General features: G+C 36.6%; 1 protein-coding gene across 4 annotated transcripts in view; it reads left to right on the top strand.

Moving 5' to 3' along the window:
* ntm (neurotrimin) overlaps nt 1-27534 on the top strand; it is a 708001-nt gene that overhangs the window by 650916 nt on the left and 29551 nt on the right. For all 4 annotated transcript variants that reach the window (XM_004916004.4, XM_031906604.1, XM_004916007.4 and 1 more), the window contains exon 5: nt 23893-24027. In XM_004916004.4, the coding sequence (XP_004916061.1) occupies nt 23893-24027 (135 nt within the window). The remainder of the gene's footprint in view (nt 1-23892; nt 24028-27534) is intronic.

Raw genomic sequence — 27534 nt, 5'->3', positions numbered from 1 at the left:
TTTGCGGGTTTTGTTTTTTTTTAAAAAACCTGAATGTGTAGTCACCCAGTGACTGGCTGTGCAAAGTTTGGAAAATCTGGCATCAAATCAATAAAAATCAATAGGTGAAATTTGATTGGCTGTTGGTGGCTCCGCCCACTTTTCAAAACTTAAACTGCAGTCCCCTAGTGACCAAGTGTCAAAAGTTTGGGGACCCCGACATTATTACTGTGAGAATGGCAGCAGGTTGAATTTCCACCAAATCAATAGGTAAAATCTGATTGGCAGTTCACAGCTCCACCCACTTTTGGGCATCTAATAATCATCCTATTTTCATTCAGGCTGACCCCATTAAAGTCAATGATTAAAATTCTATTGGCTGTTGTTGGCCCCTCCCACTTTGGGGTCATCCAACAAATATTGCTGCTTCATTTGGGGTGACCCCATGATTATGTTATTCAAGTTTGGGGGGTGTAGCTTCAAAGCTGTAAGTGTGGTAGCAGTTTGAAAATCTTCCCTGTCAAAGTCAATGGGAAAATTGAGGGGCGACGCCACAAAAAGACGGGGGGCATAATCACTTAGAAAAGCACAAGCAACCTGCTCCGCTATAGGGCGAAGATGTGTGGGGAGTTTGGGTGTTGTACCTCTAAAACTGTAGGAGGAGTAGCGTTTAGAAAATGGGGGGCGCTAAGAAGAAGAAGAAGAAGCGGAAGAATAAGCTAAAGTCGAAGAACAGTAGGTTGGGTTTTTTAACCCAACAAAATGATACCGTTTTTTGGAGGGGAGGGGGGTCGGACCGTTACATTTTGGTGGATGGGGGTTGGACTGTACCATTTTATTGGAGGGGGGGGTCAGACTGTACCATTTTTTTGGAGGGGGGGGGGTCGGACCATACCAATTTTTTGTACGCGGGGGCGGGGGGGTTCGGACCGTACCATTTTTTTTGGGGGGGGGGGGGTCGGAATGTACCATTTTATTGGAGGGGGGGGTCGGACCGTACCATTTTTTTGGAGGGGGGGGTTGGACCTTCCCATTTTTTGGAGGGGGGGGGTCGGACAATACCAATTTTTTTGGATCGTACCAGTTTTTGGGGGGGTTCGGAATGTACCATTTTATTGGAGGGGAGAGTCAGACCGTACCATTTTGTTGGAGGGGAGGTTGGACCGAACCATTTTTTTATATACTAAAAACTACTGTGCAAAGTTTGGGGACCCTGTTTTTAATAGTGTCTGAATGGCATCCAACAATCATCATATTTTCATTCGGGCTGACCCCATGGACTATGTGATTCAAGTTTGGGGAGTGTAGCCTCAAAGCTGTAAGATTGGCAGCAGTTCCAAAATTATAAACTCACATAAGTGGGAAGAGGAAAATATGCAGGCTCAACTACTATGAGTAGGAGGGCAATTGTTGGAACACAAAGGATGCAAAGTTATGGCTCTTAGAGCCTTTAACCAGCGTCAGACTGGGACCCCAGGAGCCCACCAGAAAACCTTGGACCATGGGCCCACTCTCCGAACTATTTTTCCTCCTTTCCTCACCCAACCTCTTTATTCTTATAGTCTCTTTTATTTACATGGGAGCATTTATCCTTCCATATAGTTCTCCTCTTTCTTCCCATTCACAAATAGGGAATGGCCATGAAGCATGCCAAATGGTTAGGAGCAGGAGGGCCCACTGACACCTGGGTCCACCAGGAGTTTTCCTGGTATCCTGGTGGGCCAGTCGGACACTTTAAATATGTGTCCCTGCCTATAGTTGGTTTTGCAGCTGCTCTTGTCTGCATCTCGTGCTGGACTGAAAATCTGTCCCAAGATGCATAACACAGCACTGACAGGTGTAAATGAGCCTTGTGCTTAGCTCCTGCCCTGAGCAGGCTTATTGTCCCCTGTGCACCTTGAATGATGCAGTCCGGGGCGTGGGCATTGTAGGATCCACCAGGTGATACCCTCCTGTCTGATGAAATGCTAGGCCTAGTCAACGTTACATACTAAGCAAGGTACAGCATTCTCCATACTTGACGCTGGATGCAAAATCTGGGGGAGAAAAAAACCACCTCACTTCCTGTCTGTAAATGAAGCCTTCACCACCTTTTCAGAAAAAAAAATACCAGATTTCCTATATTTTTATCTATCTCCTCTAATAATAACATTGACAAAGTAGAACAACCACACAACACGTCACTGAATTAATTTTATTTTTAAAAGTGTGGTTGTTATCTATTGAAGTGGTATAGTGATAAGATAATTTAACAGTGGGGGTCCAAAAATCAAAAACCACCACCATGTTTCAGCCTGTGGCCCCGTGTCACTTTTAAAAGCCATATGGAAAGTAATTTTCTATATATTAACAGCATACTACCCTCTAAAGGGAAAATTAACAGCATAGAGCAAACACATATACATAATGTTCATGTCTTTTTTATTTTTCAGTCTATTTCAGCACTCCAAAGTCCATTAACTTGTCAATGCTTGTAACATGTTCTATATAACCAATTAACCTTCTGTTAGTCAAACAATTACCTCTGAAGAATAATATGCTTACTATTTGGAGAGGTGTGTTTGTATTGATGGTTGTGATGATCAGCACTTTAAAATATGTTGGAATCCCCACTGTTAAAGGGGACCTGTCACATTGAGAAATAATTACAAATTGTTTTCTATTGTGTTTGTAAAGCGAAATAAACTTCAATTACACTATATAAATTTTTTTGAAACATATTTCCTTCAGCACTGGAATTCACCATTGCAGAAAATAGGCAGGCTCCATTTTGTGGACACTGTTATTAAGGCAAGCTGTGCATCCTGCCAAAATCTTGTTTCTGTGCCAGTATGGGGGGACCTGATGCCCATATCCTTGCACTGGTTACAAAATTAGATGGTGAGGAGGGAGGGGCAATGTGAGGAGGGCAGTGACATCTACGATGTTCTGAACTGAAAGTGAAAGTAACTGTCTGCCCCACCTGTATGCCTAAAGCATAGAGGCGTGTCAGGCAATATATGCTTGACAGTTGGAATTTTTAAATGCTTTTATAATGGGTATGGATATGTTAATAAAAAAATGTGTTTGGGTTTCATGTTTAATTTAAAAAGGGCTTTTATTATACAGTTTTGTATGCATAGGCATAGGCATAGAGGTGGGTCAGGCAATATATGATTGACAGCTGGGACTTTTAAATGCTTATATAATAGGTATAGATGTGTTAAAATTAACTTTGGGTTACATGTTTAATTTGAAAAGGGCTTTTATTATACAGCTTTTTGTGACAGATCCACTTTAAATTAAACCTTATCACTGTGCTTTATTTTTAAAAATTGTAGGTGATGGTTGTTTGTGACTGTTTAGATGCTGGATATTCCACATTCTGTTACTGACTTTGTAAATGGTGTGATATGGTTGGGCCTGGTGAGCCTTCTGAGACAAATCTCTTTTAGTTTTTTGTTTTATAGTTTTTTCCATCTGTGAGGGCATTGCATGTGTTTTGATCTGCCATACCGAGCATGGGTATGTACACTGGAGATCTGTAAGTTTCTTATATGACATAGCCCTCATATACAAATGCAGATGGACACAAACTAGCCTGATGTAATAGTAATGAATGAATGTTGAGAAATACAGGTAAAGCTGGGGATCACTGCAAAAGCTATATTTTAGCAAAGCTATATTTTAGCTCTCAGGTGGCTTTTCATGTTATAATATCCAGAGTAATTAAAAATGAAGTGATACAAGCCAATACTTCCAAGCGTGCTTTCTGTGGTCTGTTATTCTACAGAATTGGCTTCTTTTCTCCATTGTTATAAAAGGTGCAGTGAAGTAGGCCCTAGGCTAGGTTCAAATGGGCAACCTTTATTGCTGCCACAATGTGCAGCATCAGAATGATCTAAGGATTTAGGATGTGATATTGTATGCAGTAGTTTATACTATCAGTTACTGAGATGCCAGAAATGCATTTCTGTCACACCTTTTGCTCTGCAACATCATAATAACAGTCACCATTATTAAGCTTGACTTAAAGATACCACAATTTGCAATGTGAATACAAGAAAACCATTGTCATTTCAAACACTTGGAGTATTTCCCTACTAGAAAGCTGTTATTCATAACCTAAAATACGTCAATCAGTGTTACAGATTAATGACAGCAGCTGTCTGATTGGATGCTTTGGGTATCTGTACTAACACACTGTTCCTGAATTTCTCTTGTATGTCACATCCTAACTTAACTAAAATCTCATTCTGTCTACACTGGTTAGGTTATTGTCACTGCCTAACCATAGTAAAGTAAGATCTAATCAACGCAGAAAAAAATACCATTAGTCCCTAGGCCTTGAGACAGACTCTGTCTGGACAAAGATTGAAGGTGTTTGACACACAGTATGCCCAGGTATCATTTTCTCATGAGACAGACTGAATGAGTGCCAGAACTGTTATAGCAGAGGTTCTATTATTATTTCAGCATATTTGATAACAGCTCTAATTTGTTAAGACGTATTTTATTTGTTGTGTTGTAAGCAGAGCCTTAGGCTAAAGGTTGTTTCTCCTCCCGCTCTGTGATGTTACTGCACTTACTGGCATGGCTTTCGCCTGGGTGTAGACACATGAAGTAGATTTTGCCGCAAAATTTCCATTCTCTCTGCTTCCAGGTTAAAGCCGTGCTTGTAGGTGAAGTAACATCCAAGAGTGGATGTGAGAAGATAGGCTGTGTCATATGAATTCAGGCTGAGAAAATTGCTACATATGACCATCCATAGCCTTAGATAATACTTATTTATTGACTGCCCAAAAAAGCCCTACCAGAACATTAGTCTAAATATTTTCTTTCATTGATTTTCTCATGTTACTTGTCCAGTTTATGAAAGTTGAAAAAATATCCTTGATGCCATGTAGATTACTGGTGTTAGTTTTTTGTTAATACAGGTATAGGACCCATTATCCAGAATGCTCAGGACCAAGGGTATTTGGGATAAGGGGTTTTTCCATAATTTGGATCTCCATACCTTAAGTCTACTAAAAAATCAATAAAACATTAATTAAACCCAGTAGGATTGTTTTGCATCCAATAAGGATTATTTATATCTTAGTTAGGATCAATTACAAAGTACTGTTTTATTACTACAGAGAAAAAGGAAATCGGTTTTAAAATCCAGATTATTTAAATGGAATCTATTGGAGATGGGCTTTCTGTAATTCGGAGCTTTCTGGATAACAGATTTCCAGATAAGGGATCCCATACCTGTATACAGAATTGTTTTCCAAGACTGACTGATTTTTGCTTTTTCTGGAAGATTTTGTATTTAGCTAAACCAGTGATGCATTTTTTAAATAGACGGTGGCCCTCTTGGTCCTCATATGTTTCTTGAGATCAGCAATAGCCTGCTTGTAGGGACACAGGGACAGAAGACAGTAGTAAATATCTTGATATTAGGGGTCATTTACCAAGACTGGGGGAAGTGCGGTACATGGTGCAGGAGTGATGGTTCATGCAAGATAAAAAATCTGGCACATGCAAACTACAGCATCATGGAGTGTAGGCCAGAGCTGCCATAGGGCAGGTAGTATGGACAGGGACCCATTGTGACCTTTGTCCTTAGCTGCTCCTGGAGGGCAGGATCAGGGATGAATACAGTGTTGCCCAATGTAGCCGGTGCGGTATTCATCAGAGCAGCTGCAGATCTGTGTGCTCGTAAAATGAAGCATACCAACCTGCAAAAGGCAGTGTTCAAAGAAAGTCTGTAACCCTATCTTGGCTAAAAAGCTTAAAAGGGCTTGTTCAGCTAGTGATGGTAGAACATTGTTCACACAGGACTCTTACCCAGATGGGCTCTCGCTAAATGGAGGAGAAATAAAGATGGTATTGTGGATCTACACCTCTCTACTGCTGTGTAGAAGTAACAGTAAAAGATGCCAGAGGTTCTTGCAATAAAACAGCAAAGGGTATGGTTCACAACACTCCACGGGGTAAATATAAAGCAAATTAGTATTTTATGCAATCATGTCATATTCTGTCATAGGTACAACAGAGTTCTCTGACATCACTGTGGAAATGGCTTGGTAGGTTTTAAAGCTCCTAAAAGGGAGAGCTACCTCCAGCTATCATTCCTTGTTGGAGCATAGGCTGCTTTTTCTAGCTTTGCCTAACAATCTTATTTTCCTAGAACTTACTATCAATAATCTTTAACTCACTAAACCTCGTTCACGGTGTCCCTGTTCCCCAGCTTTCACCAGAAGTATTGTCCCTCTAAGGGCAGAACTGGCCTTGTTGACACCCGGCTTCCACCATGAAAGAGTATGAAAGCCCAAAGAAGATGAACACTATTTAAAGTGTGACAGAAAATGGTCACTTACCTATGGGCCAATAACATAGATATGTACATGAAATAACTTAGATACATAGGTTTCTGCTAGGGAAATGAAATTAGGGAAATTAAACTAGTAGGGATTAAAGCCATAGGAGCTATTAACTTTACAGGTAGATTAAGTTAATGACCCCTAAATGTTAAGATCCATTATTATATTAAAATCAGAATTATCGTACCTTGGCAGATGTTTCAGTGGGAGCATGAAGCATTTAAATTATATTTTTGATTCTCAAAGGGTGCATAAACATTTATTATGGTAAATGCTTTGTATGATACCTTGTATGTATGATTCCTTGAGTATGATATATTAGTCGTCTTTGTGTATTTCTGGGACTAAGTACTTTCCAACTGAGTCACTGGAGGCTCTTAGGGCTGGTCCTGATCGGTTCTACCTATGTACCTGTTGTATTCCTGCTGTCTGCTCCCTTTCCTCCACCCACCTCATTAACCCCATGTGCCACTAATTATTCTATTAAATCCCTTTATAAGCCTGCCCTTGACAATTTCTTAAGGTTTGGCCATTGAGCTTACTAGCTGAGATCTTGCCATCCTGATTCCTGTGTTCTTGTTTTTGGGACCCCCATCTGGTTCCTAGGGCCTGATCTACGACTTTGCTTGCCAACTGCCTGCCCTGACTACTGGACTCCTTTTCTGCCTGCCGATTGCTCCTGTTACTGGCCTGTATATTTGTTTATATTTTTACCTTGCACCAGTTGGTTTTCTGTTATCGTGTCTCTGTTAAAACCTTGCATTCACTTAATCATTAGTGATGAGCAAATTTTTTCGGCAGGCATGGATTCGCAGTGAATTTCCGCATTTCGCCATTGGTGAATTGTTTCGCGAAACTTATGTGAAAATTTGCCGCTGAATTTTTCGTTGTTTCACAAATTTTCTTGCCATTTCGCAAATTTTACGGCACAGAGAAACGGGACATATTCGCTCATCACTAGTAATCATGGCTTCACAGCTCGGTTCTGCCATTTACGGGTATACCATTTAGAGAGCCATCTGCAACATGTGCCTCTTGGATGGCAATATCGTCTGCTTGTTGTTTGATATAGCTAGCATCCATATATATATATATATATATATATATATATATATATATATACATATATATACTGTATATTTGTTTACGTTAGATTCTTAAGGCTGAACTGAACCATGAACTTAAAGGAGAACTAAACCCCACAAACAAAAGCCCTTATCCATTGCCCTTCATTGGCCACCCTCCTTACATGGAAACATATCTTCTATATCCTTGAATTTTCTTCTATAAGTTTACTAGCATTGAGCTTTCTGATGCATGCGCAGTTGCAGCTAGTCCAAGGTTAGCTCCAAGTGGACCTGTCACCTCTAAATAAAAAAGAACTGACATTTTGGCTGGTATCCCAGCCTTTATGAAAGTTACACAACAAGGTGAAAAACCCTGTCATATAGCGATGTACATGACGTCTGCACAGGAAAGGGAGGTAACTCGTGACATGCAAATCTCCCCATAATCCACATCACTCATGAGCTAAATTATAATATTCATAAATATATATCACTTATATAGTTGGTACAGTATAAAAGCCCCTGGCAATTACCCTTTTAGGTTGAACATACACCAAAGTATTCCAAGATAGTAGCAGATTGTAGAATTAGTTTCTCTGCCAGACATTTTCTGTACTTAGTACTCTCTATAAGGCTAATAATGCAGCCTAGTTCTGAAAACTGGGGAAACTTCTAATTAATTGGGATTTTGGCCTGTAGGACAAACTACACTGGAATCGTAAAGTAAAAAGCTACAATTTTATTGTAAAATACCACCAAATATAATGACAGTATTTAATTAATATAATTAAAATTATATTATTTTCTTGTTAATGTACTGTTAATAATACTAAATAATCTAAACATTTATATAACATAGAAGAATAGTTGATTACAATCAAGTAAATTAAAGCAATAAAAATGTAATTACATTTCTTATAAGTAATGATTGTTTTCTAAATGTAATATTAATATAGACTTTTACAACTGGGTATTAGTTAGAAGCCAATGAAGTGAGAAAGGGGTGAAGGAATGCTGAAATTGTGCTAATAAATTGCCTTGATTATTATGTATTTTTCAAACTGAGTACAAGACAGTCAACCATGTATGACTATTTTTGCATTGAGTCTATCAAATAGTTTTCTGACATCTGAACTACTGCTACTAAATCCAATTTTCTTCCATTACATCCTTTATCAAGATTGTCACAACACAGAAACAGCATTTTACACAGAATAAGAGGTGAGGCGGGTTGTATGGAGAAAAAAAAATCTCAGGCAATACACATATTAAAAATACAGAGAGCAAGAGCAGAGAGAAGTATAATTCAGCAGCCAGCACATCTCCTTTAGTGACTAATCTTTTCTGCATAGAATACAGTACATGCAGTCAGCTGAATCTAGGTGATTTTTTTTTCCATATATGCAATTACTGATCATCACAAATGATTCCATCATAAAGAATTATACCTTTTCCAAGGATCTGAACTCAGGTTTAAAAAAATAAATCTTTTATTGTAACAACATGTCAACATGTTTCAGTCCCTAACACGATTGTCATCAGAAGTTGCAATTGAAACAAATTGAAAATATGTTACAATAAAAAATGAGTCCCATGAGTGCAAATTTTTGGAACCAGTGTAGAATGGCAGAAACTATCTTGCACCTGCGGCTGGGTTGAGGTTTATTAACATGAGTTCACAGCCTTCTGCTAGATAGATAGATAGATAGATAGATAGATAGATAGATAGATAGATAGATAGATAGATAGATAGATAGATAGATAGATAGAGAATATATATACATCATTCATTTTACGTGATATTAGAAAGAAATGTAAGAACTTGAAAAGTTTCTGTTGGACAAAACTGAAATGCATATCTTACTTATAGCTCTGGCTAATATATTAATATGAACAATTCTTTTGTATGTCAAGAAAACCAAATCTGGTTAAAAAAAAAACAGCATTACAGGGAGCATTTACTTATTGGCAGGGTGCAAAGTGCAAAAAATGACTGCAGTTACTTTACACATTGCCTTCCTCTGGTCCTAAATTGCCACAGTCCTCTGTCCTGATAAATAGAGTTCTGCCTGCATTGGGCCTTGATATATTTATTAGTGGCAGCAAGGGCTTCCCCTCCTTCCACCCCCCCTTACCTTTCATTTAATTTAAAAGAACAGTTAGTGTAAAAATTAAACTGGGAAAAATAGACCCAATAGGCCATGCAAAATAAAAAAAAAATATTTGTAAAATAGTTAGTCAAAAATTTAATCTATAAAGGCTGGATTGAGCAGATGTCTAACATAATAGCCAGAATTCTACTTCCAGCTTTCAGCTCTCTAACCTCTTAGTTAGTCAGTGACTTTAGAGGGGGGCACATGGGACATAACTGTTCAGTTAGTTTGTGAGCATGCAGGTCAGATTCAAATGCAAACTAACTGAGTAATTATGTCCCATATGACTGCCTCAAGTCACTGATTGGTTACTGACTGCTAACAACTTAAAGAGCTGTAAAGGCTATTATGTAAAACATCCGCCCGCTCCAAACTTTATAGATTACATTCTTGGCTAACTTACTCTTTTGCGCAATCTATTTTACCCAGTTTCATTTTTACAATGAACTATTCCTTTAAGTATGATATCACTCTGGGCTGCCCCTTAGTGCTACCTGAATAAGCACTAAGGGGCACTAGTCGCCAGGTTCTGCTAAATGACCTATTTACTTATTACCTACAGAAAGACATGAAAAAAATAGACAAAAGAAAGATTTTTTTTTGCTGCAATAGAATACAACTAAGAAAAAATGATCTGCATTAAAAAAACACTATTATATACTGTGTGTATTCAATACATTTTTTAACCCAAATCAAAACACCAGAAGGAAGACTAATTTTGCTATGTACAGAATTACAGCTTTCTATATTTTTTTCATACTCCTCTGATTACAAGTGTTTGATGTGTGTAGATATGTTTTAACAATTTATGAAATATATATGTATATTTAATGAGTGAGTTTGATTTTCATTTTTATGTGCTGTGGTTTAAGAGATAACTGTACACCAGTCAATTTATTAAGCAGTAGTGTAAAAGCAAGTCCAATTTGGTGTCCAAGTATATCACTTTATTACTAGTAGTGAAGGATAAAGTCTACCAAAGTTGCAAATTATATAGCACCTCATAAAAAAAAAAAAAGTCTAGAGAAGGTGAATAAATCAGAAATGGTCTGAATCCATATTATTTCCCCAGTATTGAAACTAGGAAAACTATCTTACATATCACACAAAATATTGAAGTGCACATTAGTTCAGACTAGGAATACAACAATTTATATCAATTTAAATCTTTATTTAACTCTTCGCTCATGCTTCATGTTTATTTGCCCCTGACTACGAAAGTCACTAACATCGCTTTTATAAGATATTAACATTGATACCATTTTTAACAATATTTTTTTCTTATGATAACAATTCCTCCAATATATTAAGTTAATAAAATTAAACCCCTTTACCTTTTACTATCTCTCCTTTCAAAGAAGTCCGGCAATATATGATTGACAGCTGGGACTTTTAAACACCTTTATAATGGGTATAGATGTGTTAATAAAAAAATGAATTTGGGTTACACGTTTAATTTAAAAAGGGCTTTTATTATACAGCTTTTTATGTCTGGGTGACAGGTACACTTTAAAAAAATCAATGCAAAACAAATTAGAGTCTTCTGAAAAATATATACTGTATGTTTGCTTAGCATTATTAGGTATCAAAGCTATCAAGCTGCAGTAATCAACATTCAAACAAAGAAAATATCCACCCTTTTAGCTTTAATAAACATAAGAGCTAGGATAACACAGCAAAGAAAACGAAGAAAGAAATAGTGTGCTTCATCACCCACTGGTCAGTTCAGACCTTAGCATACACATGGTGTTTACCACCCAAATGATCAAAATCACAGACAAAAGAATTGTTTTGTGCTTATGCCAACTCTTAAAATTTACCTTTTATTTCATATATTTAAAATTAAGTCAGGGTACCTATGTAGGAACGAATTGTGCTTTAATAATTATACGCTATCTATTACCCTGATGACTATTCCCTTTTGTATATACTAATTTTTGATAATGAACTCCTTCCCACTAGGATCCATGGTGGACTAGTGGTTTTTGTACGTATTTTTTGACTTAATTTTAAATATATGAAATAAAAGGTAAATTTTAAGAGTTGGCAAGAGCTAGGATACCCTTCAGCATGATAGTTGTGTTTTTGGGTCCAAAGTCATCCAGTTCCAGAAGAATTGGAATTGGGAATTATATTGATAGTTTAATTATATTTCAGGTAGTAAATAATCCCTTTCACTAAGTAAATCATATATCTAATAAAAATTGCTATTGATCTGCCTATTTTGTAGCTATGTGAAGTATTTTGATAGCTGTGAATGTTATATATTACATGCAAAAAAGCCTTTCCAGGTACATTGTCCACGACATGCTGTATACTGAATTATGTCCAGTATATACAGTGTTTTCAAGAGGCCAATCAAGAAAATGACACAAACACAATTACACATAGAACTGGTAATTAAAAGCATACTAGTCTTTATATTTCCTCTTTTTCTTAATTGTGCCTAGAACAAGGGTAAACTAGATATATAAGCTCTCTTAATACAGACTATTATTAAAATGTAGGGGATCTTTGTTAAGCCTTCCTATGACTGCTCTTCAACATAAGTAGATCTAGCAAGGCTGTACCCCCAAACTAATATTTTATATAACTGGGAGGAGATAAGAAAAACTATAGAAGAGGGATAGAACACTATAGACAGGTAAAGCCATGGAGAAACCCCCACAAATTTATGCCATGCCTTCTTGTGTGCTTTAATCAAGTGGGATAGTATTCCTTTAAAATTATACAAGAAGGGCATCTTCAGTTATCAGCAACTTAAACTTCCAAGCTCAGTATTACAAGGCCAAGGCAGAGTTAATTATTGACAGATAGATTTATGTAGTTTATGAGGTAGGATTCCATATTAAAGGATCTTAAAGTACTGTATAATTTGCTTAACAGGGTTTAGCTATTAATCCAGGAAAAGAACATTTACAGGTATGGGATCAATTATCTGGCAACCCATTATTTAGAAAGGTCAAGGAAGACCATTTCCTATAGAATCCAATATAAGCAAATACATAATATTTTCCTTATTTTCTGTAATGCAACAGAACATTTGATGCAATTTCATGGTAACTGTATCTAAGCTAACATGGCTCATTATGCTGGTGGCAGTACAATCCTTATTTTGTTGTATTAGAAGTTTTTAAGGTATTGTGATTCAATCTGCTGAAAAACATATGGGTAATAGGTTAATAGATCCAATGTCTGTAATATATTAAGGGTTACAATATGTATTACACCCAAATAAACACTACTTTGAGGAAATGACCTTTGCAACTGTTTATCAGTACACCCTATTTCAGATGACCCATATCAGGCTTACTGTTGTAGCCAATGCACTATACCTTCTAGACTGTAAGGCTTCACTGACCTTGCAGAATAGAAGTATCTGCTGAAGGAGAAATCGAATCTCATGGGAGGGCCTTGCTTCATCTGTAAAACCCATATGATGGAAAGTTCTTTAGGGAATAAACTGATATGCCCTTGGAATTATATACCCTCCTAGACACTTTCATTTTCATTGTAGTTTTGCCAGATTTTTCTTTTATCTAGGTCACCCTATTCTCGATTTTCTTACTTATCACTTAAAAGTTTTTCCTGTCTGAAATGTCTTACTTATGAACTGGTGCCTGAATGTATTTAAACATATTTAAAGAGACATTGATAGCTTGCCCAGATAAAACTTGAGAAGGCAAGCATATTTCTGTTTTGTCGTGATCATCTAGTTTGCCTGCCATTGTTCTGTGCATTGAACCTTCAATTGTACTTTACAACATCTTATGCATTCAGACTAGGTTGCAATTAGGACTCTTGTTAGTGGAAGTTGGAGTTCAACAATGCGTGGGCATAAGTTAACCTATTTTATTTGTGTTAGAGTTTTTTGACCCTTCAGGCAAAAACCTCTGCTTCCATTTCAGCCCTCCAAGTGTGTGGCCTAATTCCACACAAAAACTTGAGAAGGCAAGAAGCTTTGGAGTAATCATGGAAAAGATTTACTATAATAAATAGTTTTATTTAGGAAAGTAGACTAGAAATGGAGTCTTTATGAAACTATATTGAGATTGCTTAATAATCTATGTTTTCAATTGAGTATACTGTTGGCCTTTATACCATGTATAAATGTTTATGTTAATTCAGCATTTAATTTATTGCTCAGGTGAATCCTAAATTTCCAGCTAAATGTTTACATTTGGTTAGGGATTCATCCAAATTTTTTGTAGAGGATTCAGTTGGTTAAATCCAAAAAAATTATTATTTAGGTATAGGCACATTCTTGAATAAACATTTATATAGTGTTTTTCATCAAGAACAAATACATGTAATATTGTTTTTCTTTCACTAATACCATGTGATATTATGGTTTATTTACAGTTGTAATTTACAGTACAATTGCACCTGAAAGTGCGGGTTCTCTAAAATGAGTGCATTGGAAAGCACTTATTGACCAATACGTTATGGGTAATTGGGTCCAAACATGGTCCTGCACTTCCACATGCTTGTGGATGGTGCAAAACTGCACTTATCAACTCTGGAGCATTCTGAAGCCACTGCCACCAGAGAACCGGTGGTAGCTTCAGGGTTTCCATAGTGGGTTGCAACAATGGGCGCACCAGAATTGTCCCATTGATCTGGATGCAAATGCAGTTCTGAATGGGTTCTTAGGAAGTGATGCTCCCCCACACTCTTAAAATGCTAGCTGCAACTTGAATCCAATTTGCATCAAAATGCAAGTGTAGTTGCATCCATTTTGATGCATTAGGCACAATTTTGTCAGACACACAATTTTGGCCACATTTATACTGGAATTTTGGTAACGAATGTTTCTGAAGTTTGACCATAATAATACTGTCTAATAGATAATACTGAATTAGTAGCATTCCTAGGGATCTTTATGGAGCAATGTATGTTTAATGCAAAAAAAACAAACAAAAAGAACCTTTATTTTGTCTTTGCACATATTTACAACTAATTAAGGTCTAATCCAAAGGCAGAAAAAAGATTATTCCTTTTACTGTCTAGTGGCCATTGTATGTAATAAATCCATTTACTGGAAAATATTTTAATTTTTGTGCTAAAAATACAAGCCCTTTAAGCAAGCTTTGAAAATGCTAAATCTGCAATTAAAAGTCACTATGTAATGTCAGATGAAGAATATTATACTGCAAAATGCTAATTTTCTTAATTTTGCATTTTTGTTCAAGTTATCACATTTTCTCAGCAGAATGCATGTCTCTCTCCCTAGCACTGCTGAGTAGCAGTGAATTAATAGGAATTACCACAGGTTCTTTCAATGACTGTAATGTAAAAGCAAAGTGACCCATGGAGATTCCAGAATTTACCTTTGTTACTCCTGTCAAATCTGCCATAGCCTTAAAACAGTTTAAAGGCATACAACTGCATCAAAGTATTTTGTCAAAGTTTATAGTATGAAGTAAAATGTATCTGCTAGAGCAGTGCTGTCCAACTTCTGTGGTACCGAGGGCTGGAATTTTTCTGGCCTACATAGTGGAGTGTACACACAGGCAGCATAGTACAGGCAGAATATGGCACACACAGGCACCGTAGGGCAGGCAGAGTATGGCACACAGGCAGTGTAGGGCGGACAGAGTATGGCACACACAAGCAGCGTAGGGTAGGCAGAGTATGGCACACACAGGTAGTGTAGGGCGGGCAGAATATGGCACACACAGGCAGCGTAGGGCGGGCAGAGTATGGTACACACAGGCAGTGTAGGGTGGGCAGAGTATGGCACACACAAGCAGCTTAGGGTAGGCAGAGTATGGCACACACAGGCAGCGTAGGGCAGGCAGAGTGGCACATGCAGGCAGAATAGGGCAGTCAGAGAATGGTACACACAGGCAGCATAGTGCAGTCAGAGTACTGCCTGTGTGTGCCATATCTGCCTACCCTACATTGCCTGTGTGTGCCATATTCTGACTTCCCTACGCTGCCTGCGTGTGCCATAGTCTGTCTGCCCTACATTGCCTGTGTGTGCCATACTCTGCCTGCCTTATGCTGCTTGTGTGTGCCATACTCTGCAGAAGGGGGGGGGGGCAAAATTTCAGTATTATAGGAGATATACACTTATCCTAAAACTGTCTTTATTGCACCCTTGAGATCTTGAGTAGTTATCCTAAATTCAAAATGTAGTTATCTTCATTACAGCATTTTGATACAATGGTCATGCAGTCTGAATTAACTAACTGGCACACTATGTGCAATGTGCAACATTTAAAGGAAATTGCTATATTATGCATAGTAGATGTGATCACTGATCATTGAGAATGATCTGATCACACAGCGGGCCCATGGGGACCAAGTGGATGAGGACTGCCTGTAAAATACTGTCCTTTCATACCTGACAGCTTTGTCCAGAAATGGGTTCATGTTAATATAATGGAGGTGAAACTTATACCATGTTATTTTTAATACCTCTTCCCCAGCAGACAATATGATGTGTGATATTAGATGTGCCAATGAACTGAAAGCTCACGAAAAGATTAATAAACGTGAGTTAGAACCAATCTACTTGTTGGCATATATGAATAATTGGAATAAATATGCTCAATAATCTCTATTTATTGGTCTATATGTATCATGCAAGGACTGCATATTCCATATATGTTCTATGGTAATAAAAAACTATGCATATTATCACTATGCACCCAGTCTCCCAGAAAAAAAACAATGTGTAATTTGTGTGACTTGATTTTCAGGAAGATTATAGTTATCATAGTGTGATCACTGATGGCTTAGATACACCCAGAACTGACAATCTTAAGACATGTATGGTATATTCACCTACATTTTTTTCTTCATACAGTAAATCAAGTTTGTCATGTTGATTTTATCAATTTTACTTTACATTTAGGAGCAGATCAAAGTGTGTAATTACAGCTGACTACAAAAAAAACTTCCCATTTTCTTTTTATTACTATGGGATTTTTAGAAGCATATTTATTAATGAGTTAAAGTTAGAGTTCACCATTTGAGAAATACGCTTCTAAAATTGCCATAGGAAAGAATAGAAAGAGGGTGGGGTTTTTATGTATTGAGGTCTAAATTTGCACTTTGATAAATCTGCCGCTTACTAGTGAAACCTTGAAGTTTAAAAGGTTAATGGAAATATTGGTTTGGATCACTTTTTTATATGTGTACTGTAGTTATTTACAGTTGAAATTGGAGTGAAGACAAAACATTTATTGTATTATCTTCTACTATAAGTATGGAATAGGATATCTTATCAGAAAACCTGTTATCCAGACACTACGGGAAGGCCTTCCAAAGTATGGCAATTGCCTTTTTCTCTGTTATAGTAAAACAGTGCCTTGTACAGGCATGGGAACCATTATCTGGAAACCCGATATCCAGAAAGCTCCGAATTATGGAAAGCCAGTCTCCCATAGACTCCATTTTAATCAAATAATTCAGATTTTTAAAATTGATTTCCTTTTTCTCTGTAAAAATAAAATGGTGCTTTGTATTTGATCCCGACTAAGATATAATTAATCCTTACTGGATGCAAAATAATCCTATTAGGTTTAATCAATGTTTTATTGATTTTTTAGTAGGTATTGAGTTTTTAGAAGGTATGAAAATCCTTATCCGGAATACCCTTGGTCCCGAGCATTCTGGATAACGGGTCCTATACCTGTACTTAAGATGCATCTTGATGTCTTGAGAAATCATTTAAACATGAAATAAGCCCAGTAGGATTGTTTTTCCACTGATATGGATTCATGCAGCTTAGATACCATCAAGTACAAGCTACTGTTTTACTACAGAGAAAAAAGAAATCATTTTTAAAAATTTGAATTATTTACTTATAATGGGATCTACGGTCTTACCACAATTCAGAGCTTTCTGGCTTTGCCAATTTAGACACTTATCATCTAATTTTGTAAGTGAAAAGTGGGAAACTACTACCACAGGAATCAGTGTGTTAAAACATATCATAACATGCACAGTTCTATTTTATGTCGTGAACTTTAAAACACAATAACAAAGAAAATAGTAATTGTGGCATGTGCAAAAGACAGGTCTAAAGACTTGTGTATAAATACTGTGTTCCCTACAATTATATACACATGCACACACACAAATAGATCCAAATTCCTCCCCCTCTTTCATGCAGAGAGTTAAATGGCCCACTGAGACACTCAGCTGTAGACTTTGTTGCTCTTGATAAGTTAATTAAGCCATGCTGCAATCTAACGTTGGGTTTTACTTTTGAATTACATGTGATTTATGATAGCTTAATGGGCTCTCACAGCCATTCATCTCTTCCCATAATGTGAGACACCAACTTGCCTACTGCAGGTGAAACTAACACAAAGAGAGCTGCACAGTCCCATCACAGGCTCTCGGTAGGATATGACATATCTTATAATAAGGAGACAGTTCTCCCTGTTCCTATTATCTTATGAAATATTATGTTAATTCTAAATAGAACTCTGAGAGATTCCCTGTTTTAGAAATGTTAATTTACAGTATTTTATTGTCCTCTGGTTTATTTAAGTGTTCCAAAAACTAAAGATTGATAACAGCTGCCTCACAGTACTGAAATAAACTATGGGAGTGATTTGTCAATGTTTGAATTACAATTTTTTTCCATGATTTAAATTTTTTAGTGCTAAAACTACCAAAATTCAAGTGCAAAAAAATCTGAAAACTTGAATTTAAAACACTGACATCGAAAAGCTTGCGAGCTTATGTAGGAGTCAATGGGAGTTGTCCTAGGCAAAATTAAAACATTTTTTTTCGATTCAAGTTTTTCGAGTTTATAAACTCACTAATTTGAGGTAAAGGTATGGGATCCCTTATACGGAAACCTGTTATCCAGAAAGCTCCGAATTACGGAAAGCCTGTCTCCATTTTAATCAAATAATTCAGAATACCCTTGGTCCACTGCATTCTGGATAACGGGTCCTATACCTGTATTTGAGTTTTTCATTTTCTCCTCTTCACCTGTTTTTCATATTTTTAATAAATAATGAAACATTCGAGCTGTGATAAAATAAGCCCATACATGGTTTTATTACAGAATGTGTTTGTGGAAAAACTAAATATATAATATGGTTTCTGCCTTTGGTTAGATTTCTTATATAGGCACCTCTCTTCTTAATCTGCTCCTATTCATAGGGCACGTATGTAGAAACTGCATTGGTGTTAACGGTTTCACAGTAAGCCCATCAGCTGATGCTTTTATTTCCCTTAATCTATACAGCTGAGCTCGACTTGTGAGCTGTATAAACAACAGCAGTTTTAGCTATAGCTTTTCGTAATGCATTTTTTAAAAAAAAATTACGGTGGAGGATTAAATAACTGTTTATTGTTTGGTTATGTATTGTTTGGTTTTGGTTTAGAAGATACAAGGTGGAAAAAAAAACCGTGCAAGTTGAGCCTATTTTTGCTCCTTGCTGCAGTAATAGCCCCCCTTGTGGTGGCGGATACATATGTGTGGAAGGTAGGTGGGATATAGACACCCTCAGGCATGACCCCTATCTTGCACATCTTTTAGAATCACCTTCCAAAAACTGTTTCAGATACCACACTAGGAAAAAAGATTTTTTTCAGTTCTTTCTATTTTTCGCAAGTGGGTGATGTGCTTTGTGCTATTGCACTGCACCTACTGCAACTGTGGTGATTTCAAAATTAACTCAACTGTGTGTGTACTTTTTTAAAAATCGGGCACAGTTGCCTGGCGTCATTTCCAGTGGTTGATGTATGAGTGACATGTGTGCCCTAGGTTTTTGGCGCAACTGAACTGTAGTGATTGACACATCTATAAAAAAGCTATACTGGCAGGGATGGAGGGGCGGGGCACTAGGGGGCAGGGAGCGATGTAAATGGGAGGGTTGGTGATATTATGAGGCAGAGTTTTGATGCCAAAGGGGGCAGAGCCAGGTCGGCAAGAACTTTACAACATAGGATTTTGCGTCAAATTAGAGATGAGCCAGGGCAGTTATTACAAATAAAATACCGGCAAGGTGGCAACCCTAACAGGTAGCTGAGGGAACCCTGAAGCTATCGCCTGGTTTCTCATCCTCAATAGGTTTAGAAGCACTCTATTCAGGACAGAAGGCAGGAAGGACTGAGCGGTGCCAAGCACATTTGTACATGGAGCGCATTTTGCTGCAAGTACCTTTAGTGAAATGGTTGTATGAGCAACTGACTGTGGGGAAATTGGGAAGACCATACCTGCACTTGAACATGATATTCAGTCACGTTATTTAACCAAGCAATTAGCTGTGACAGTGTTTCAAGAGGGAATGTGTGAAGTAACATCATAAATATATGCAGACAATGAATACAATGAAGATATAATAGTATTGTGACACCATTGTGCCTGAGATATGCTTCATTTAAGAGTTATTTTTTGTTTGCAACAAGCAAAATTTCTACATTTTAATTGCTGATTTGGCAACTGATTGTAGTCCATTAAAAGCAACTCACACACATATTAATAAATACAGGTATAAGGGATTTAAGATTTCCCATGCAGTTTATAAACTCATACTGGATTTCTGTTTTACTATGTGACAACAGGGCCCTCATTCAGAATTTTTTTTTAAGCCTGCTATTACTTTTTGTGGCTGGTCTGCTACTTTACAAAATTTGTTTGATGTGCTGTTATTGTTTTATTTTATATGTATACCCTTTACACTGCACAGCACCGCAGGAGACAACTGCACCTGCTAAATAATAGATAATAATAGATGAATGGATTTCTTTCAGCAGTCATCTCCAGCAGAGATATGTAAGCTGTGGCATGCATAGTGTGCTTTTTTATTTTCAACAGTTTTAAAAGGGACAATATTCCAACATAAAATATTAAGGTATGTTGCATTTTAACTTTAAATGTATGTTTGGTCAAGAAGTGTATAGTACATTTGTACATGGAATTACGGTAATTAAATAAATACATGACCTTTCATCTTAGCCTTTTAAAGCTAGTAGAATATCCAACACCTCAGTTGCCTACATTATGTAATGAATTCCCCAGTTTTTTCCATATTAGTCTTTTTTCTACTTAATTATGAGTTGTGCTTGTTTACCTCCTATTAGAGGGCAATTGAGTGAGCAAAAAGTGAGGCTGAGTTTGCAAGAGAACCATGTAGGGTTACTAATTACACATTGGTAACGTCATGGGATGCATGAGCACAGTCAGCCAGCCTGGTAACAACACGGGATGTGGTGATCAAGAAAAAAAATAATATTGCTAAGTGTATAGCAACTTTTAATCTACTTTTTTTGATTTGAGGTTAGAGGAGAATAAAAAATGTAAATATAGAATGCCAAACTGTTAATTATAGCCTTTAGAGCTCACCAGGCTGAGAATGACTGTACACAGTATAAAAAACTTATTTCCTGTTGCACCTGCACCTAGTCTGTACAAACAATACGTATTTTGGAGGGCAGCCATGCCAATGATTTCAATGCATATTGTGTATAAAAAGAGCTCTGGTTAGGGCTGTGTATCTGCTTATTTCCCTGTTGGAATGTGCTGTCAGATTGCTGTGCCTTTTATTACAATTTGCTGGCCTCCTAAACATTTCAGATGGGAGCCATATCTCTACCATTCTGTTCACAAAAGGAGAAATTGGCAGCCTTGTTGCACATTTGTACTATGTATGCACTTGCGATGTGCTTTGCCTGTGATTTTCAGCAATGAAAGTGTTATGGGTTATTTTAAATTTGAGATTAGTCTTTCTTCTTTCTTTCTTTCTTTCTTTCTTTCTTTCTTTCTTTCTTTCTTTCTTTCTTTCTTTCTTTCTTTCTTTCTTTCTTTCTTTCTTTGTTTTTCTTTTCTTTCTTTGATTACTTTGACCATTTCTCCATTTTTTTACTTACTGGTATGTCACCAGCAAAAAAAAAAAAAATAGTCATACACAAAACAGTGACAATAGCAGCTAAAAACCCTGACAGGGTTTGACTGGGCCAGCCCTTATGGACCCCACCAGCCCAGACCCAATCCCCACCTACCACTCCCTGCTGCAGTTGGCAGTGGGTCAGTTGGCATCCAGGGGCCCCTGAGGGGTGTAGCGGGCTCCTAGGATAGGATGCTGATGCTGTGTCCTGGATTTAAAAGTTCAGCTGCAGGAACAAAGGATACTGCTATTGGAAGGGCCAGGTAAACATTATTTAAATAGTATCGCCAGCAAATTAACTATAATCTCCTGTATATCAATACAAACAAGGTATATCTGCAGTACATTAAAGGAATTCTATTTAAACTCATTCAGTGTCATATAAAGAATTTCTGAAAGCATTTGTTGGTAGCCTGAAATTGAGCCCCACTTCCATGTTTTCGAACTATTACTGTTTCATCAGTAGAACCCAACTGTGAATATAAAAGTTAGTAAAACCATTTCAGTTATTTTATTCATATATACAGTCATATGGTCATTTTTTAAATGTATTAAAATGAAAAGATTTTGCCATAGTTTCAATGTATAGAGATGGTGCAAAATATTGGCCAGATTCATCATTTTTTGCCTATTTATTTATTATTTTGTTTCATAGTATGTATTATACTTATTATTGAAAGTAAACCTCTTGATTTCAGGACAATTTGGAATGAATTGTTCTTGTTCACACTGATCCCTCTGGAAAGCAGATTCAAGGTTCATATCGATCAATATCATAATATACAAATTAATTCCCAAATGAAATAAGAAACCCCACCTTCCCTGTTGAATAAAGTGAGAATATTTCAAGGGCCTTAATGAAGGGAATATGATATATATCGACATCATAAAAACAGCAGGGTTTTCTCTCAGTCGCATTGTCTCTTTTTTGAAAGTCCCATTACTTTTATATAATTGTGCATCTTACCTGCAGTGAAATATTATGGCTTTTGTGAGTAATAAGTTAAAAGGCAAGAGAAACTTGTTAGTGAAAACCCAGTCCTATTATATGAAACATATCTTTAGTTAAAATTACAGTATGTAAAAACAAACCAGATTTTTGCTTTCATTTTGTAACTTGTAATATAGGGATCATAACTAATTAGTGATTGGTTGATGTTTGTAACTGCTGTGAATTTTGCACCTACATAAATATCTGAGCACCATAATTACTTGTGGGCCTTGCAACTATGCTTATCCTGGTTATCGTTAAATCAACATGATATTGATAGAAAGGACTAATATACTTTGCCAAAATGAAAAAGTTATGCTGATTTTCTTACAGCGAGTGAGAAAAGTAAAGCATAAATATGAAAAGGTTTTTACCTTGTAGGTATGCTTGTGCCCTATTACATCCATTAAACAGTATTACTTTGACACACAACATGTTCACTAGATAAAGCACCTTTTGGATAACACCATCAGACAATCTGTTAACCACTGCATACATTAGTTACTGAACTAAATGCAAAAGAATGAGAATGCAGAGAAAGTAAAAGGCAAAGATATGTGTTAGTCCTTTCTTTATTTAGCATAAGAACATCTCCTATTTCCTAGCTCTTCAAAACTCTAAACATAGAATTACTCAGTTGCATCTGACATGCATTAAAAGGAAGGGAGGGATAGAGACTGCAAAAGATTAACTTTTTCCTTTCTAGTGTGTTCCAACTAACCTCTGAAACTGCTAAATGCAAATAATGTGCTTGACCTACACTCATCACGCATGAAAGTCAAGTCACTTTTTCTTCTAAAATTCCTTCTGGCTGTGTTCTCGTTCAGTCCTCTTTCAAACAATAAATTGCTTAATCTGGCCTCTCTGAAGAATTTACCACCAATAATTCAATCTATTAAACTGAGAAACTAGGTGACAATGAAGTAAGAATGTCATATTGGCTTAAGTATCAATTAGTTGATAGTAATGTCATTGTTTCTTCTGTTGTGTGTAGAAAATATATAATGTGACACAGTGAAGTACTGACCCATTTTGGTCTTAGAAATAGGCTTGTAGTTGAAAAGGACTCCTATGTTATGTCATGGCTGCATTATTGATGAACTGGAATTTGATAACATATCTACAACCTGCATGTATGTACAGGTTGTGAAGCATAATAACCAGGTCATTTGGCCTTTTGGCATCTCATTAACTATATGAAATGGAAATGTTTCTTTTAAAAAAACTTTCCTGTAGGCTGGTGGCATTAGCATGACTTTGGTGCCAGTGTGAGACAATATAGACTAATTAAAATGGTGTAGTTTTAGTATTTCCAGTATGAATTTAAAACTACCTCTTTAATAGCTGTTTTAACCTTACCAGAGAGATTAGGGTGCAGTGAAACATTTTACATGGAGGTACTTGTGGTCCAAAAAAATGCATAACAGGTAGATTAACAAAGCTTTTATTTCTCTTGGTCATACATTATATAACAAGTCCTTTATTCTTTTGCAGCGCGGGGTTTTGTAAGTGAAGATGAGTACCTGGAAATCACAGGCATCACAAGGGAACAGTCTGGAATATATGAATGCAGCGCATCTAATGATGTCTCAGCTCCAGATGTCCGAAGGGTTAAATTAACAGTTAATTGTGAGTAAAACTTTTTAGCAAAATAATGTTAAGACATATAGAGGAATAGAAGACGTGTTACTATTTCAAGTCTATGGGGCTGATTTACTAAGACACGATTTCGAATCCGAATTGTAAAAATTCCGATTGGAAACGAACATTTTGCGACTTTTTCGTATTTTTTGCGATTTTTTTCGGCGTCTTTACGATTTTTGCGTAAAAACGCGAGTTTTTCGTAGCCATTACGAAAGTTGCGCAAAGTCGCGATTTTTTCGTAGCGTTAACACTTGCGCGCAAAGTCGCGCCTTTTTCGTAGCGTTAAAACTTAAAAGGCGCGACGTTTCGCGCAAGTTTTAACGCTACGAAAAAATCGCGACTTTGCGCAACTTTCGTAATGGCTATGAAAAACTCGCGTTTTTACGCAAAAATCATAAAGACGCCGAAAAAAATCGCAAAAAATACGAAAAAAATCACAAAATTACCGATCATTACGAAAAAAACGCAATCGGACGCATTCGGCCTGTTCGTGGGTTAGTAAATGTGCCCCTATGTGTTCACCTATCAAAAGTTATCTATGGCCCAATTAACAATAACTATCCCACAGATGCAAGTATGGTTATTTTCTGCTGTTGTGTCAAAAGCACCTTCAGTGCTGTAAAATTAAGTCAAGTTGTCTCTAGAATGACTGACATAAAGAAAGCATGGAAATGCATTCCATTGCAACAGGAATAATGCAAATACCTGAAGAAGAACCTGCATGCCAACTTGTGCCAGTAAGCCTGAAAACCACTGAATGGTCTTTAGATATTGACAGTACCAAATATAGAAGATCTGGCAACATGTGCAGACTTTTGTTAAACTTGCCTTAGGCTGCAAGCCAATGAAATTATATTAAAGATCATTCAGTGTGGTCTACAGCGCAAATGGAAAAGAGCCAAAAGTCTTCAGGTGTCAACCATGTAAAATTAAAAAATAGACTGGTATCAGATTTTTATATTTTTATTACAAAAAAATTGAAAAAAATAACCATCTAAGATTGGTTGAAGCTTCATTAGGTTTTTGATTCTACATTCATAGCTAAAAATGGTATTTAGTGTGTTGCTTTATAGATGTAAAAATAGAATAAGAAGAAGTAGAATAGGATGCTTTTAAATTTTGGTGTTGATAAAGACTTTTAATACCAAAAACTTGACCAAGCAATACCTGACCTTTCGCTTGAAGCATAAATAAGTCCATCAAAACTAGTCAGATATTAAAGCCGTATCTCAATTCATTATATTACAAATGAAATAATGCTTCTTTAATAATGTCATGATTTTTAATTCATTCTTTTATTTTTTGGAATTGTTGTTCTCTGTGTAGCAATTCCATCAGCTGAGACTCCATTCATAGGAGACAGGATTTGCACCTTAAGCAGGCAACATAATTTATCTGTCCAGTGTTGCTGGTGGCAAAGAAAACAGTGGTGCTTATGCCTTGATGCAAAGGGCAGTTTACAGACCATGTCATTTCACTTGCTGATGTTGTTGTCCCTTGATGTTACAATTCTGTGTAATCCATTCCATACTAGAGAAACTAGATACTTAACATGAACAAAACAAGACTATAGAACCAAGGTAAATAGAAAAAAGTATACTTCTTTGAGGTAGAGTTCAAAAGAATAAAGATCAGCAGCTCTTAAAAGCAAAAATCAAACTAAATTAAAATGCATCGATCTGGACCAGTAACCAAAAATCTATGCATTGCAATGGAATAAAAGGCATGTTCCAAGGGAAAAGAAACTGCCTTATGAATGAAATGCAAATGGGCAAAATGTGTTCATATATTTATCAAAATTATAAAAGCTTGGGAGAAAATGAGCATGTTGAATCAAATTAGATTTGTGTGTTTTGTACTAAACTATCATATTCATCAAAGTGGATAAAGATTCTTTACAACCACAAAGAGCATCCATTGTCATGCAAATGTTTACACATAATGTAACAGCAGAGACAATTTCATATGCAAAGTTAATACATCATTCTTGCACATGAGCATAATTGCCTGAACCGGTAGACTCCATGTTGATTTCAGTGTAGGCACTAAATTTCTTATTCTTTCTCCACAATCTCAACTCTGGCTGTGATTTTTTGGACTATATTCAGTGCCTTCATACATATTCTTGGGGAATGAAATGAACATTTCAGCTAAATATTTGTATTTATTTCACATGCTCATTTTTGTCTCACTTGCAGCCCTTCTACAGGGATATATAAGATCACACAGTTTGACAATGCTTCTTTTCAAATAATGAGGGCATAATGCAGGTTATATTGCAGAGAAATGCCCCTGTATTATGTGAATACTGACATACTGAATTCCTGTTACCAAAGGATTAGAGCACATGGAAACAAAATTACAATATTGGCAATGTACTGGAACAGTACTGCATTTTTTTTAAACCATAATAGCAGTTTTAGATGTCCTCCTAACAACTTCTGTAAAACAACAGTGATTTAGCATTATTTGAGGCCATCTTTTTTTAAGGTGACAGACATTTGTATTTAATGTTACATAGGACCATAGTTACTAAAAGTTTAAAGCGACACTGACACATTCCTATAAATACGGTATGGGGCAGATTTATCAAAGTCTGAATGGGTACGATTACAAAAAATCTGATGTTTTCTAGCTTATAGAACTTTGTGTATTTTCCAAAATCATTGCATCAGTTTGTGCAACAAAATCGTATTTGTTGCAACGACCAGGAAAGTTTCTGAATTCATTCAAGCTTCGGTATCATGACTTTCCTTGGGCCAGGATGGAGCTGCAGAGTGCCATTGACTCCTATGGGAGGCTTCCAAAATCATGCATTGAAGGGTCAAAGTCAGGTTTTTGCACCGTTTCGTAACTTTCGGATTGTACCACAATATTTTCGTAAGACCACGATACAAATTTTCGTGCAATTAACGCACATCCAAAATTATCGTATTTACTGTGAATTTTTGCCAATCATACTTTTAATTATCCAGAATTCGGACCTTGATAAATCTGTCCTTATGTATCAGTATTACTGGGGGGAATTTAGGCATTAACTTTTTCTTCTGTTTAAAAATGTATTCATGCCACCCCCGGCCCAGTGGTACCTGCAATTCACTAATGGGAATGAGAGGGGTGCTATTTTCTTCAGTCATGCTGGGCTGTAGGTGGCTGATTATGAATGAAACAATACTAGAGCCTATCAAAGGATCACTGCCTCTAGCAGAGCGTGACTGACAGAATCCAACAAAACCCTAAATTGTGTTGTGGTGTTGCCTAAGGTAAATAATATTGGCCCAGGGGGCTTGGTTACATTTTTAAACAGAAAAACAATGATTCTTAAACTCCCCCAGTGATACTAACACATTATTATGAAATGTATAGGAAAATGCCAGCATTGTTTTGAAGTTTACAATTTGGAGGATTCTCCCCAAAAATGAAAATTTGGCAAAACATTTCCAAGTTGTAGAGGGTTAACTTTGCATTGGTTAAAATTCTCTATGCATTGGG

Source organism: Xenopus tropicalis, chromosome 7 (genome assembly GCF_000004195.4).
Source record: "Xenopus tropicalis strain Nigerian chromosome 7, UCB_Xtro_10.0, whole genome shotgun sequence".
In the NCBI taxonomy this organism is placed as follows: domain Eukaryota; kingdom Metazoa; phylum Chordata; class Amphibia; order Anura; family Pipidae; genus Xenopus; species Xenopus tropicalis.
The sequence above is the reverse complement of the archived record's forward strand: the minus strand, read 5'-3'. Positions and strand labels throughout refer to the sequence as shown.